Source organism: Amphibalanus amphitrite, unplaced genomic scaffold (assembly GCF_019059575.1).
Source record: "Amphibalanus amphitrite isolate SeventyFive unplaced genomic scaffold, NRLGWU_Aamphi_draft 001052F_arrow, whole genome shotgun sequence".
Lineage (NCBI taxonomy): Eukaryota > Metazoa > Arthropoda > Thecostraca > Balanomorpha > Balanidae > Amphibalanus > Amphibalanus amphitrite.
The window spans coordinates 108,175-123,169 of record NW_024882546.1 but is presented as its reverse complement, the minus strand read 5'-3'; the positions used below and the strand labels follow the sequence as shown (position 1 = coordinate 123,169).

The 14,995-nt window shown below is 47.6% G+C and overlaps 1 protein-coding gene across 2 annotated transcripts in view; it reads right to left on the bottom strand.

Annotated features, from left to right (window-relative positions):
- LOC122369586 (ATP-dependent RNA helicase DDX42-like) overlaps nt 1-14,525 on the bottom strand; it is a 68,374-nt gene extending 53,849 nt beyond the window's left edge. Inside the window, exons 1-10 of one of the 2 annotated variants that reach the window (XM_043344435.1) lie at nt 14,479-14,525; nt 13,782-14,018; nt 12,986-13,175; nt 12,424-12,524; nt 11,949-12,051; nt 11,476-11,616; nt 10,949-11,105; nt 10,149-10,288; nt 6,092-6,221; nt 5,595-5,693 (exon numbers count right to left, since the gene is read on the bottom strand). In XM_043344435.1, coding sequence (XP_043200370.1) covers nt 5,595-5,693; nt 6,092-6,221; nt 10,149-10,288; nt 10,949-11,105; nt 11,476-11,616; nt 11,949-12,051; nt 12,424-12,524; nt 12,986-13,175; nt 13,782-14,018; nt 14,479-14,492 — 1,312 coding nt within the window. In that variant the 5' untranslated portion in view covers nt 14,493-14,525. Of the gene's footprint in view, nt 1-5,594; nt 5,694-6,091; nt 6,222-10,148; nt 10,289-10,948; nt 11,106-11,475; nt 11,617-11,948; nt 12,052-12,423; nt 12,525-12,985; nt 13,176-13,781; nt 14,019-14,254; nt 14,389-14,478 lie in introns of those variants that run through there. The other variant, XM_043344434.1, reaches the window with a different exon arrangement.
- Between the last annotated feature and the right edge of the window lie 470 nt (nt 14,526-14,995).

Here is a 14,995-nt window from a genome sequence, read left to right as displayed (position 1 = left end):
GTGAGGGTTAATGAACCTGAAAACATATCCAAATTAGATAATTAGCATATGTATAATTGCACTTTACAGTCATTACGAATTCAAAGCTGCAACAGCAGCTGCTTCCGATTTGAAGAGCAGGATTTTACATAATAAAACCTTGCACATATCACCATAAAACTTATCAACTTTAAAAGGCTAAATTCACTTAATCAGCAGTGCAACAGCGTCATGACGATAAAAAGCCACACAAGATCACTATTCAAACCATAGTGACCCCATTTTTTGCGTTCAGCAATCAGCAGGATCTGGTGCGGGCTCTCCATTTTATCAGAGCTGCTCCTCAACACACCCATAACTCTGTGACTGAGTCATTAAACGCCAGCGAGCGACCATTGAGCTCTCCGGGTACACTGTTGCAACACAGGCCACTCGAGGCGGTCTCTCGGCACACGTCATATCACAGGTCGGTGTGAGCAAACATCCTTCTAACGGCACGTGCAGAGGAGAGCACGATCCCCTCTTCTCCTCCCTCCAATCCTAGAGTTCGAGATGGCGAGGCGGACGCACACTAGACCTTTATCAGACTATTTTACCACTTCAACAGACATGCCATGGCGTATTGCGTGTCTCATTGCAAGCCTATGTAGTTAGTATCATAATTCAAAAGCACGATATCACATTTATCTGAACGGACTACTACTGCGAATGAGCTACTGATAACCACTTGCAGTTATACAGATGACCACGCATCTAGCTTTCTTTTAGTATACCGTATACAATTTATCCATACCATAACTGTATGGATAAATTGCATTGCATCCATACCATAGTGCATTGCATCTATGTAACTAAAATTGTAACTAGGCCCTCGCTATTCGATACAGCGCTTCCAAAGGGAGAAGTTCCGTTGTACTTAGCAGAGGCTGGAAAGGCCAAAGGTGGATGATGGGAGCCGAGAGCGTCAATCCTGCCACGCCCTAAACCATCCGTATTCCGTGGTCATTTCTCCGAGGTCCGTGTGAGCGACAGGTTCGGAGAGCGTCATCCTCATTTCGTCGGGAACGGACGGGGGGGGGGGTTATAAGGGTGTCGACTAATAGGTCTCGTTCATTAGTGACCACCAAGGGACGTGGGAAAGGAGTCAGGGAATATGGACAGAGAACGAACACTTCGTCTGACCTCCCGGGGTATGTCTAACAGAGATGAATGTAGCGATAGTCGGGGCGGTCTGTAACAATTACCCCGCTCGACACATTCTGGACCATGTGCAGATGTCTTATCCAAATAAATCCGGGATCGTTTAGCGGTGCGAGTGTCCCTCTTCTCCGATGAAGCCCTTACAGAGACGGAGCTCGACACTCCCTAACCCCCCCCCCCCCCCGTGATGCTCCTCAGACCGCTGATGCAGTCGTAGATACCTACTCCGATAAATCAGGCGGCGGTAGAGCAAATACGCCGATCGCCCTGCTATCGCTCCATCCCTATCCTTACCCTCCCCTCTCCAGGGCCGAACGACACAACGATTCCGTTTACTGCAGCTTGAGGGACTCAACTGGCTTACAGAAACTTCACAGATAACTGTACCCTGACAGATAAACCCAAGGTAGTGTTATGGACGACACACAACGGTTTCCTTCAGTTGCATCACTCGTATTGTGATAACGTGCCATTTAAATATTCAACACTTGAAATGTAGATTCTGTACCATGAAAGATCATAAGACAGCCATCATAAGAAAGCTTTCTTTCATTGGGTGCAAGAAGATGGATCGCACCGTAACATGCGAAACAAAAATATGTCATGCAAAAAGGGCTAATGTCAAAGCTTACATGTAATGTCATTTTAGGGCCAGATGTTTTAAACACCTCTCCTCCCAACTATCAGCGATGGATCAAAATTATTGTTAAATCTTTGCCAATGTCTGATTCTGTAGCGTGTCTAGCATTCTTAAAGGGACTCTCCCACCTTCAAAAAAGTTAATTAATTGGCATAAAAGTGATGTCGCTCGGTTCAGAAAGAGCAAAAACGAATATCTACCAAATATCACCGAAAATTGCACCGGTTTTCAAGATATTACATTTTAACTTTTGTTTAAGTACTTTTTGCGACCCCGCTGTTCCTGAAACGTCATTTGGAAGCAATAATTTGGCATCCTGAAAGTGCGGCAGATGTTGCGCGCAAACAGCATACAGGGTGATCCAAAAAAATTGGAACCCCTAACTCAAAATGTCTATAAGTCAGAAAATTTTCACTTTGTTGATAAATTGCAAACACCATTAGAAACAGCGTTCAATTCTCTATAAACCCAAGTTGATTGTACTTACTTATTATTATAAATATTGCCCTAGACATATGCCTATAAAATTTGTGTCACGAAACTCAGTGAAACGGTTTTGAACATACTATGCGCAAATCAGTGATTGACGGTTTGCTGTTCTGACCATGTCGCTTGTTGGAGGTTCATGAATAAAAATAGCTCATTCACGTGCTATTGTAGGGAAAGAAAAGACTGACGGCCTGCTGGGACCAGTTTCCCGGAGACTGCTGGCCCGCGCAGTCGGAGCTGTCCCCAAGCAATTGCAGGCCTGCGTGACGGCCCCCGGAGCTCGCGTTGAACACATGCTGTGATGAACAGCGGAAGCTAGGACGCGTGTATCTGTTCTACTGTGTGCTTCTGTGTTAATTTTTATGAAATAAAATTGAATTCGGATGTGGTGTTATTCGCAAAAAGACAACAGATAGAGTGCTAACGGATTTCAGCGCATTGTTAACATTTGGCGATTTCGTTTCACTCAGTTTTCTGACGTTCATTCCAAAAGCTAATAGTGTGCCAATGCTTTACAACATACATTCACCAATTTGACGTGATTTTATAGAGGATTAAATGCTCTTTCTAATGGTGTTCGCGATTTGTCAATAAAGTGAATACTTTCGGACTTAGAGACATTTTAAGTTAGGGGTTCCAAATTTTTTGGATCACCCTGTATACCACCAGTATAACGCCTTGTGGGGCGACTAACGGAGCGAGCGAGAGGGTGGGCCTTGCACGTGCGAAATTTCGAGGGGGTACCTCCAACTGACTTGTGCACAGCACCCTACTAACCGGTCTCTAGCGATGTGCCAAATTTGAGCACAATCGGCCCAGCCGTTCTCGAGATCTGGAAGCGGCACCCTGCACGTGCGCACGTGCAAAATGGGTCCCAACTGACATGTGCACGGCACCCTACTAACCGGTCCCTAACCACGTGCCAAATTTGAGCGCCATCGGTCCAGCCGTTCTCGAGATCTGGAATCGACCCCAGCACGTGCGCACGTGCAGCAGCACCCCAATTCTGGCACATGGATATGCATTGCCTAGTGAGTACCTACCTACATGCCAACTTTCAGCGCAATCGGCCAAGTAGTTACCGAGATATTGCAACAATTACAAAAGTGACACCTCTTCGTTTTGCACGTGGCACGTGCATAAGGGGTCACCCACATGCATCGGGAATAGTCCAATACTTGGTAGAAGGAATGAAGCTACCCTACAAAAATTACCGCGTGTAAATCGGTCAAGTGGTTGCTGAGATATAAGCGTCGCAGAATCGTGACCACGGCCGGCCGGCCGGCCGGCCGGCCGGCCGCTCATACTCACCAGTATAACGCCTTTTGTGGCGACTAACGGAGCGAGCGAGAGGGTGGGCCTTGCACGTGCGAAATTGCGAGGGGGTACCTCCAACTGACTTGTGCACGGCACCTTACTAACCGGTCTCTAGCGATGTGCCAAATTTGAGCACATCGGCCCAGCCGTTCTCGAGATCTGGAAGCGGCACCCTGCACGTGCGCACGTGCAAAATGGGTCCCAACTGACTTGTGCACGGCACCCTACTAACTGCTCCGTAACCGTGTACCAAATTTGAGCGCAATCGGTCCAGCCGTTCTCGAGATCTGGAAACGACCCCTGCACGTGCGCACGTGCAGCAGCACCCCAACTCTGGCACATGGATATGCATTGCCTAGTGGGTGCCTACCTACATGCCAACTCTCCGCGCAATCGGCCCAGTAGTTACCGAGATATTGCAACAATTACAAAAGTGACACCTCTTGGTTTTGCACGTGGCACGTGCATAAGGGGTCACCCACATGCATCGGGAATAGTGCAATACTTGGTACAAGGAATGAAGCTACCCTACAAAAATTACCGCATGTAAATCGGTCAAGTGGTTGCTGAGATATAAGCCTCGCAAAAGCGTGACCACGGCCGGCCGGCCGGCCGGCCGCTCATACTCAGAAATTTCCGTTAATCTAAGGAAAGACTACGCTCGCTTCGCTCGCTCCGTAATAAATTTCCGTTAATCAAAGGAAAGACTACGCTCGCTTCGCTCGCTCCGTAACCACTGTTTCACAAAGATGTTAGAAAAGGATTTTAAAATCGCTAGATCTGCGCAGACGTCACAAATTCAGAGGGGGCATTCATTTCAAATGCATTAGACTCTCTGAATCCAAAGTGCTGCAACTTTGAAACTAAATATCTCCGAATGAAAGCCTTTCTCGATGTTGTAAGTGCCCAAACTGGTAAGTGCAAGCCAGGGACCCTCAACTCGAACTAAAAACTAATGTTAAGGTGGGCTGGTCACTTTAAAATGCACACACTAATACCGAACAGCATTGATCATCAATGCTGCGTCAGCGTTTTTACAAAAGCTAAGCGAACTGCTAGCGCCTAGCGGTGTTCACCTTAGCAGGCTTCTGCGGTACTTCCAACGGTGCTTCTCAACCAGGTAGTAGACCAATCAGTGCGAAGTGTCATGAACTACCACATCTCCAGTAGTCTATGGAAGTGTGGATACTATTTGGTCAGTTTCTATTGCATTTTGTAGATAACATCGCCAGGAAATATAGCCAGGCAGAAAAAGCAGCACCAATTCCCGCAACAATTCAATGAATGGTCACTGATACCAAGCAAAACCATTTTCTTGAAGAAAAAAAAATATCTCTCGTAAAATTATTTTCATCGAATATAAGCCAATGTACAGGTCTCGCGGGTTTTAGCGGCAGGTTTTGCACCTATGAAATTTAGGATACTTCATGTTATATCTTCGTCGTCTTAAGCTTGTAAGTGTTGAAGATGCGATCGATTTGTTTGTTCACAAGCCTGCCATTATCGTATAAAATGGCTTTATCGTAGATTGATTAGTTTCTGAGACATAAGGGGAAATGTAAAAGGGCAAAACCTACCGCTTAATCTCGCGAGAGCCGTACTTGAGTTTCGACATAAGTGTGATGTCAAGAAAAGACATAAATGAGAGAAGATGAGAGCATAGCACTCATAAAACATGTTCACACCCAATCGAAAGGCACCGTCTGTTTATTGGAGCTTTTGGGCGCGCCGACTGCAAAGGTCAATTTGCACCAAAAGAAATGCCCCGTCATTCTGCCCACTTCGAGCGTTCGATATATCAAGTACCTACCGTATTGTATCGCCCTAACATTCCGTTACGCCTAAGAGCCAGCGATCTAGGAATGATCCGCAGCGATCTTTGCCGCCAGTAGCTCCTTAGATCACCGATAGTGTCACCAAAAATAGCGCCAAGGCTCGCCGTATGGGATCATCAGAGCATTCTACTTACCGAAGCCCATGTTGAACATTTTGTCGGCCTCGTCCATGACTAGGTAGGTGACGCGCAGCAGGTTGGTCGCCTTCATCTTGATCATGTCGATCATCCGACCTGGAGACGGTAGTGGGAGGCGTCAGTGGCCGCAGTGACGACCGCGACATCAAAGCGTCACTAAAACACAGAGGAATCTGCAGCTTCCGAACAGTTATACCGTCAAACACGGGAAAGTGGGTGGCTAAAGGGGACTTCGGTACCAAACACTTCTCGATCCCAGGTAGGGAATGAAGACATCTTACAAATATCTGTGAAGCAAAAAATAAGTAATCAAACACCAATCAAACCAAAACACCAAACAAACACCGCTCCTCAAAAATATTTGTAACACAGACATCCCTTACAAACCGGAATCATTCCCCATCAAAGCTTGGAGCTTATATGGTAGACTCTCCGTGCTTTCTAAGCCTAGCAGCTTTCCAGCGCAGAGCACTGGAAGTTCCCCGGTGACCGACCTGGCGTGGCGACGACAATCTCGGCGCCCGCCTCCAGTGCCTTGGACTGCTCCCACTTGGAGCCGCCGCCGTAGCAGCATACCACGTGGATGTTGTACACCTTGCCGAACCGCTTCGCTTCCGAGTAGATCTGAGGGAAAAAGGAAAGGGGTCAGTTCAAGTTCAGAACTAGATGAGTGTGGCATGGGATCAGCACGGTATCACTGCGAGGCAGGACGGGGTCGGCAAGGGGTTGACAGAGATAAATAGGGTCACTTCGTGTCAGCAGATAAAATCCACAGGAAGGTGTGTCTTTTACAATTGTTGCCTTATGTCTTTTGTAGTGTAGCATATCATAAATACAACATTTAACTATTTATAGTCACCGTGCATTTAACTACATTTCGTCACAGATAACACAATCACATTATATTATCTCACCTAAGTTTAATTAAACGTTGCGTCGCAACCCAAACCGAATACATGAAAATAAATGGAGAAGGAACAGGTCCAACTGTCTCGGTAATGCGCGACTCAAGGACGCCAACGATGTATCCTTGACCATTTTTTATCATTTAACTCAGCAACCGTTCGACCGAAATATGTTCATTATATTACAGGCAGTAGCAGGCTAGCATCGTGCATTCTCGCCAAAAAAAAAAAAAACTAAAGCGGTTGATACATTTTAAAAATACCTGTCCATGGTACCAAAGCTCATACAACAGAGAACTCCTAAATTGGCAGCACAGCGAAGATAAAAAAAAATAGATGATTACTGAAAGGAATGCGGGAACCAAAGACCAAGTAAGGTCACATCGGCATCCTGTCCACGTTGAAGGGTCGATGGTTGTGATTCCACTCCATATTTTGGCGCAGTAAAACCCTTGTAACACAACACTCGACAATCAGTTAGTGGCGGTTGGAGTATGAAAGCTCACTCTTCTCACAGCTATCGAGATGGCCGATTTGGGGGGAGTACCGGCAGTGGTCCTATCTGACCGAGCTCACTGTTCTATTTGCTCTAAGTTAACACGGTGTCAAGATACAGGGAAACGGGACTGGCTGAACAATGGAGGTCTTACAACAAGCAGAACGCAAAAAACGACGTTATTTGGCTTCAGATTACTCATAAATGTCTGAAACATGTCAGCAGAATCTGTCAGACTACGAATAACTAAAGATAGCTAGATTGTTCGTGTTGTATGTAGAACAATCACAATCGGAGCTTTGTTGGTGGGACAGCACTCCTTGCTTTTTCCTTTCCTACGTAGCCTAAAAAGCCTACAGCGAGATGATTTATTGGGAGGTATACGGTTTTAACAATGATTTCTGCATACCTATATCACGAAAATCGTACCCTTAGATTACCTAAGGTCATAACTCATGACACAACTCATAAGGTCAGATAAACTGTTATCACAAAAATGGCATATGTGACAGGTATCTGCTCCGCTCAGCAATTGATATGCAAATTATGTTTGATGGGAGTGGTAACACATAATGAAGAATGAATCTCAAATTTTGTCGGTAACCTGAATTCGAAAAAAACGTACCTTTGCAAGCTCATTAATGGGTTTATTGTTTGGCATCTGACTCATAAAATACAATACTTCGATCCACATGCCTACGAGTGTGGTGCCTCAAAGTCACAAAGCATCAATCGCCGCTCGAAGCAGCTCTTTCATCATTTGTTAGCGTCATAGAATATGTTGTGAATGTGATCAACGAACAGTGTTCCGATGACAGGCCATCAAGCCATCGGTGATTGTGTCAATGATAAAGATGACGTAATACAAGATCATGACACATTTGCTGACAGATACCGATAGCTGCTCAATACTGTACATACAGCATCAGTGGGTGTTTCCGTCTGAATCCGTGAATCCGTTTCGTTCGTGCGTGCGTCTTCAGTGACGGGAATGATTTGCCACAAAATATGACCAATTTTCCTGGCAAATCTCCGTCCGAACTCTATCGTCACTCTGAGTTGATCTTTTCTCCACGGCTATCACATTTACGGCTCTTCCCAAATCCCATATGACGGAGCTCCCTGCCGGTTTATGGCTAAATTACTGCCAGGGTCGCGGCCGGTGACATGTTTTGGCGACCGCACTGAGCCCGGCTTCGCACCCGGGTGGCACGGACTCTGATATCGGTACAGGACTGATAGGGACGGGCGCCGCGGCGACCCTGCCCCGACCAGGCCCCGGTCCGTGAATCAGCAGAGTACAGCGTGCTGGGACAAGGGGAAAGAGCGCCAGACCGAGACACGGGGAATAAACCAGTAAAATCTCACGGAAGGGGTTAAGTAGCGTGTCACTAAAACGTTTGTATGTATACGCCAAAAGATTACGCCACGATCCAGCTTCGGCCGTGTCAGCAGCCGTGTTTAGCGTTAATACAGCCTGTGTCCAACTCAGCTGCTTTAGGTAGGTTCATCGCACGAGGTAGAATGCATTTGAGTAAGCGTCATAAATGACCTATCCAAATGGACCACTTCATGCATACTATAGACTTCAAAGACATAGCCGCAGAAACATAACACAAAACATAACTATGACAGATCGATATGACGGGTGGAAAACCTGCCATTGCTACCTTAGAGTTCTGAATCTGAAGTAGCATAATGTTTCAGAAGGATGCAGAGGAAGGATGCGATTCAGTAAGAAAACACGCCTAATGTTTTCCCTCTTAAAACACGTCATCCAATTAACGTCATCCGCTATAACTGACGTCAAAACAAAACGATGACAAAAGCCGGTCAGAGAAAAGCAATATCAGGCACGTCATAGCCTACGCAATACTTCCTTTCAGAGGTACTTAACTGGGAGATCCACAGACCTACGTCACGGATTTGAGCGTACACCAGAAGTCTCGAGTGGTCGGACAACGTGCGAGGGCGTCTGACCTACGATGTCGCTATATGACGCGTCATCTCGCGCCGCTCAATATTATCGGTATACTTAATCTTCATTCGTCATACGCAAGATCTTCAAACGTCTGCGTGGCAGATAAAAACTGTCGAGTGGAGCAATCACGAGACGCTGAAATGACGTGACATAAGTGAGCTTTGATTTGAAGCTCGATGAGAGACTTATGAAACAATTTAGCAATTGAGGATGGCACCCCAATATTAATTTCAGACGCCCTTGCATAAAACACAGCCTCTTGAGGTTTCGAGTTCACACTCAAACTTGTTGCGTAAGTATGTGGTGTCTCCTAGACGTTTGGGCAGCGTTGATACACTACATAACACGGCGGGTCAATGAGATGCCGTGGTGACATACCCTCAATCCTTCATACTATTCTACTATGCAATCTTCTGCCCCAGATCACAGGTGCTTCCACAAAGCCTCATCATACCTAGGTATTTATTGGTTTTCTACGTATGCCCCAGCCGGGGCGGGGGAGGAGACGGTGCGATCCTCATCGCTGTTTCGCTTCTTATTGAACTAGAGCTTCGCGGAAAAACGAGAGTGCTGGTCGTCACGAGACGCAGCGAGTGATTGCCCGATTTCAATGTATCAGGTCCCTGCGAGGTCAGGGAAACTGGAAATGATCAAACGGTCGGGTCTGGGGCCTAGCCTAAAGTAAATAACTTCGGTATGTATGATGACACGGCAATGGCAATGGCATGACACGGCACGGCACCGAGGCAACCGAGCTCATCAAATGAGATGACGCCTGACACTAACCTGTCTGTGAACTGTTGTGAATGGAACAGCCCACTGCCCAATGACAGTTCTATGACTGACTCACTGACTCACCATGACTGGCAGCTGACAGCACCGTGACTGGCCTGCTGTGGCAGCTGAAGCTCCCAAGAACCATTGGTTTCAAAACCAAGCGGTGACAGCTTCACTGAGCTGCTGTGAAAGTTCCAGTGACGTCCTGCTGTGACAATTCCCACTGACCAGAATGGTAACAGTTTTACTGACCTGCTGTGACAGCTCCATGAATAATATCTTGTGACAGCTGACAGCCCCATGACTGCAGACCTACTGTGAGAGCTCCCAAGGACCGCAGGTTTCACTACCAGCGGTGAATGTTACTGACCTGCTGCGACAGTTTTACTGACCTGCTGTGACAGCTCCCTGGTGGGTGCCAGTACCAGACCGATGGGTCCGTCCCCTGGCCTCAGCTCCGGCTGGTCCATGATGTGAACCAGCATCGGCCACAGGAAGGCAGCCGTTTTACCAGAGCCCGTCTTAGCGATACCTGGCGGCGGCGGCGAGAAACAATCAGTAACCCGGTGTAATAGAACGGCATAGCAGTGCTGAGGGAGGGGTGTGTGATGTAAGTAACGCGCTTCGTGATACCTCATCCTATCATTTTGACCACCGGACAAAAACAAACCAATTTTACCTCTGTAGCAGCAAACAACCCAATTGCGCCCGCTAGCCACCGAAATCCAGTATCAGCTTTGAGGCAAACACCTATTCCACCGTTGATCAAATGCAAACACATGCAAAACACTAAGCGAAACCAAGCATTGCTTACCATCACAAATCAATGCTTACCCATTCTGAGCAACACCTAGCTCGGTCATCTTTTCCACACCATACTCAATGGTCAATTTTCCGTCAGACCTTCCCGCCTCTCCCCTACTGGATTGTTTGCTGGCGTACAGGGCAAGTCGACGGCAAGCAACCCTACATAAGTTGAATCACACCACAATCCCCTATAGGCTTATTTATTGGTGTGGGGAATTTCGACGCGGATGAGCTCCTATAAGAGTTAAATACACCCAACCCACTCGCCTACCCATCCCGCCCCTACAGCTTTGTCCGCTAAGGTTTAGGGACCTGTCGAATACGAGCCCCTTACAGAATCGGACCCCATCCGCGGTCGATAGCGTTTCCTGAAAACAACGCGTACCGATGACATCCCTGCCGCCGAGCGCAACAGGCACCGCCTGGCTCTGGATCGGAGTGGGCTGGGTGTACTCCATCTTCCTGATCGCTTTCATCAGACTCTCGTCGAAGCCGAAATGGGCGAACGATGTGACCGGTCGCGCCGGCAGGGGGCCAGACACCTGCCGGATGGACGCGCTGTCGTCAGTGGTAAAAACGATTGTATGAGGGGTGGGACAACGGACGTAATAGACACAGAATGATGGCGACATTGCGTAATACCTACATGGTTTATAGTGGGAGAGCCTGTGGGTGTATGCAGTGCGAAGACTATGGGCGACACACCATGTCGCCGCCGACAAGAACGATCTCCCATTATGTCTCGTGAGAATTAAAACATGTTTTGCTTACATCGACAAGGAAACCCCATCATTGCCTCATTCTAGCTCGGCAGAGGCGGAAACAACCACTCCCCTCCCTGACCTCCGGCTATGCCCGCCTGTCACTCGCCGCCCATGGCTCCCACTCTCGATTCGCGGCTGACGATCTCACCTTGATCCCCAGTTTGTGCCTGAGCTGGTCGATTTCCAGCAAGGACAGGGCGCCGATGTCATCCGGCTCGATGTAGAAGTTCTTGACAAAGTCCTCGTACTTGAGTTGAGTATGGTCGATCGGAGGCAGCGGGTCGATGTACTGCAAACGAGAGGGAAAAAAGAGACGGAACAGGAAAGGTGTCAGAAAACTGATCTCAGTAGAGGGATGAATTAACATATGACGAAAAACGACAAACGAGCCCAGCAGCTACTGGAAAGAATCTAGCAAGTTCATCGAATCAAAAGAGGTCAAGTGTTCGAGGCTCGAAGTTCGAAGCTCGAAGTTCGAGATCAGCTATGTTCATTGTTCAGATCGAGATCAGTTTCACAGATCAGCTGTGTCGCTATTCATTAACTGCTAAATCAAGACAGCCTTTCCTCAAAACACTTGACAATGCACCTACACATCCCACCTTGACCCTAAGCACCTACCTTGGATTTGACGGGCACGATGGGGTTGCCCTCTGCGTCGTACTCAATCTCCTGGTCCGATTCGTCGTTGTGGGTGCCCGCGTTCGGGTTCTCCTCCATGTACCTGCAGGTGGCGCGTCAAGTTCAGAATAGAGGACGCTACTGTAAGCTCAGCTCGAGCCTCTAGTGGAACAGCCAGCAGTAGAGGTAAGGAGGACAATGAAATGGGCACTCTCCGAACCTGGAAATGTTTTGTGCCGATCGTACTGAAGTTGTCATCACTCATCACATACCCACAAACGTTGAGCAGAGAATGCAAACGTGCACTTTCCAGACGCCTTACAGGGTCAGACGCACCAGAGAGCCCTTGTTTCCTCCCTAATACGGTCATCCCCATGCATTGACACATGTAACCTTATTTCATAATATCTAACTAGTCATGTCACTACATAATTTCAGCCCCTTCGTAAGACTACGGAGAAAGGGTATCACCGACCTGAAGAACGACTCGTGGTCGTCTTCTCCTTCGATGTCGTCTCGGACCCCCTTCGCCGGCGGTTTCTTGGCACTTGCCTTTCCGCCTTTGCCTTTACCGGCCTGTGGGCGGGGGACGATACTGTCATAGCGCAGTAAAATACAGCGAGAAACGGAATGAGACCGGTAGCTGTGAATGCAGCCGCTAGCTAGCATGCACTAGACATTGCCGCCCTGAAATGAGTTATGCGCAAAATGCAGCGTTTCGGATGACGAATCGTGCCGCAAAACTGAGACACTTAAGCACTAAGTAGTGTGATTGGGCTTTTTTGGCAAAGCTGAGATGTCTTCACAGAAGTCGTGAGCTGTTCCTGGCATACTTTCCTTACATAGCTTTCCTGGCATAATTCAAAATGTGCAAACCAATCATCGATAGATGAGACAAAAATATCCTGAGGCAAAGACTCATTAATCTAGCCAGTTTCAAACCAGTCTTATCATCAACCCGTCGTCCATCTCCACACGCCTTACCCACCCATCCCACCTTCCCCCTCTCCCTTGCTCTCATCTCCCTTCTCCCGCACCTGCTGATCTATTGACGCCATGAACGCATCTAGCGTGTCCTCCTCCGAATCCGAGTCGTCCTTGGCAGCGGAGGCGGACCCGCCTCCCACCCGCCTCCGGTCAGAGGCGGAGGGGCTGCCCGGCGCCGGGATGTACGCCATGCCGGCGCTCGACTGGCCCTCCTCACCCTCGCCGTCAGAGTCGAAATATCTGCCGGGGGAGGAGAGGGGTGAAACACTGGGAGTGGGACGGGTGAAATACATTGAATGGTGTGCTGCAGTGCAGTGGTAGGATGAAGTGCTGTGAGTGGGTGTAGTTATAAATTATCTTGTAGCATTGTGGATAATGTAGATGATGTCTTGGCAAGATATGACGACGGTGGTTATAAATATGGAAGTAGCTGATCTGTGCAATCAAGCAATCAAAATAGGTAACCAGATACCAGAGAGGATAAATTGCTCAAGTCACCACACTTTATCACTTACAGATAGGTATCACATGCAGTCACGCCTACCACTAAGAGCATACCCCGGGGACGGGTCTAATCTCACAAACAAATTCTACTATTGTCACGCATAAACAGGAACGAGCTACATTCCTCGTACACATTTCTTATTAACGCATCCAAAAACAATTATCTGAACACACAAGAAAACGATTCTCATATCAACTCCTAATTACGACTCATGAGAGAAAAAGGAAAAAAGAAAGACAGAAAGAAAGGAATATGGAAAGTAGGCAAGAGGAAAACAGAAGCTTGAGCCGCTAGGCATCCCAGCACCCCACCTCGCCCATTCCTCCGTCCCCGTTACTCACTCCTCCTCGGTGCGTATTTTGCGTTTGGGCGCGTTGAAGTTGTAGGTGGCCAGCGCGCCGCTGGCAATGGATGACATGGTGCTGTAGCCATGCTTGCTCTTCTGGGCGCCCGGCGGCGGTGGCTGGACGGCCGCCGGTCGCGCAGGAGCCGAGGAGTAGTTGTAGTTGTAGTTACGGCCGTACGCTCCAGGCTTGTAGTTACTCATGGTGAGCGAACTCTGTTTAGTCTGTCTCACTCTGTCAAAAGATATACATGTTGTTGATGAATGAAAAAGTCAGAGAATAAGCAGAGCTTGATGTGTAGGCACTTATCTTCACCATCTGATCGGTATAACATGCCATAACGGTATTTGTGGCACCATATTAACGGTATAACGTGCCGGTACTTGTGGATCGCGTGCAGTTATCGTAGAGAAAAGGCTTCCATTTTCCACTAGGAATTAACATGATTAGATTAAATTTGGCAGATTCACTCAAAAATGGCGATAGGAAAACGGCTTTTCTGCAGGTTCTGGGAGTCAATATCAGCTGGAAATTCAATAAATGGATTGGTGTTTTGAAAGAAAATTGTTAAAAGATTTAATTTAATCACAATACACAAAGATATTTCATTTTAAAATAATAACTTAACCATAAATAGAAAAACCATCAACAAAATAATAAAAATAATGACATTTTAAAACCCGGTGCTGCTTACATTTTTTGGCGCATCTGTTTCAATCCGCCGTATTTGCCAATTACCGTTTGACCTTGGCCCTGTTTCACAGCGGAGCGCTGCAGTGCGCTGCGCGCGTCGGCGCGTTGGGTTTCCATGGCAATATCAACAAACTTCCCTCTGACGCTACGCTATGACGTCATCGCAAAACGCTAGCACCCAAGCGCCAGCACCATCAGCACGCTAGCAGCATTCGCACTCAAACCTCTGTTCTCTCTGTACTTGGTTCTTTAGGACCTCTGTTCCAAACGCGATTCATCATAAGCTAACGGATCGCACGCAACGTCATTCGAGTGACGTCAGGGGTACGCCTCAGCTCCCAGCGCGCTGCAGCGCGCGCAGCGTCGGGCGGTGAAACAGGGCCCTGGTATTGTAACTATGCGATTTAGAGCCGCCAGTGCAACGTGCACCGAGTGAGTGTAGGCCTTGTGTGGTCAAAAAACATCTTATGCCTTATTTTTTTATTTGAATGCTAGGATGCATGGAAAAGATGTGTTCT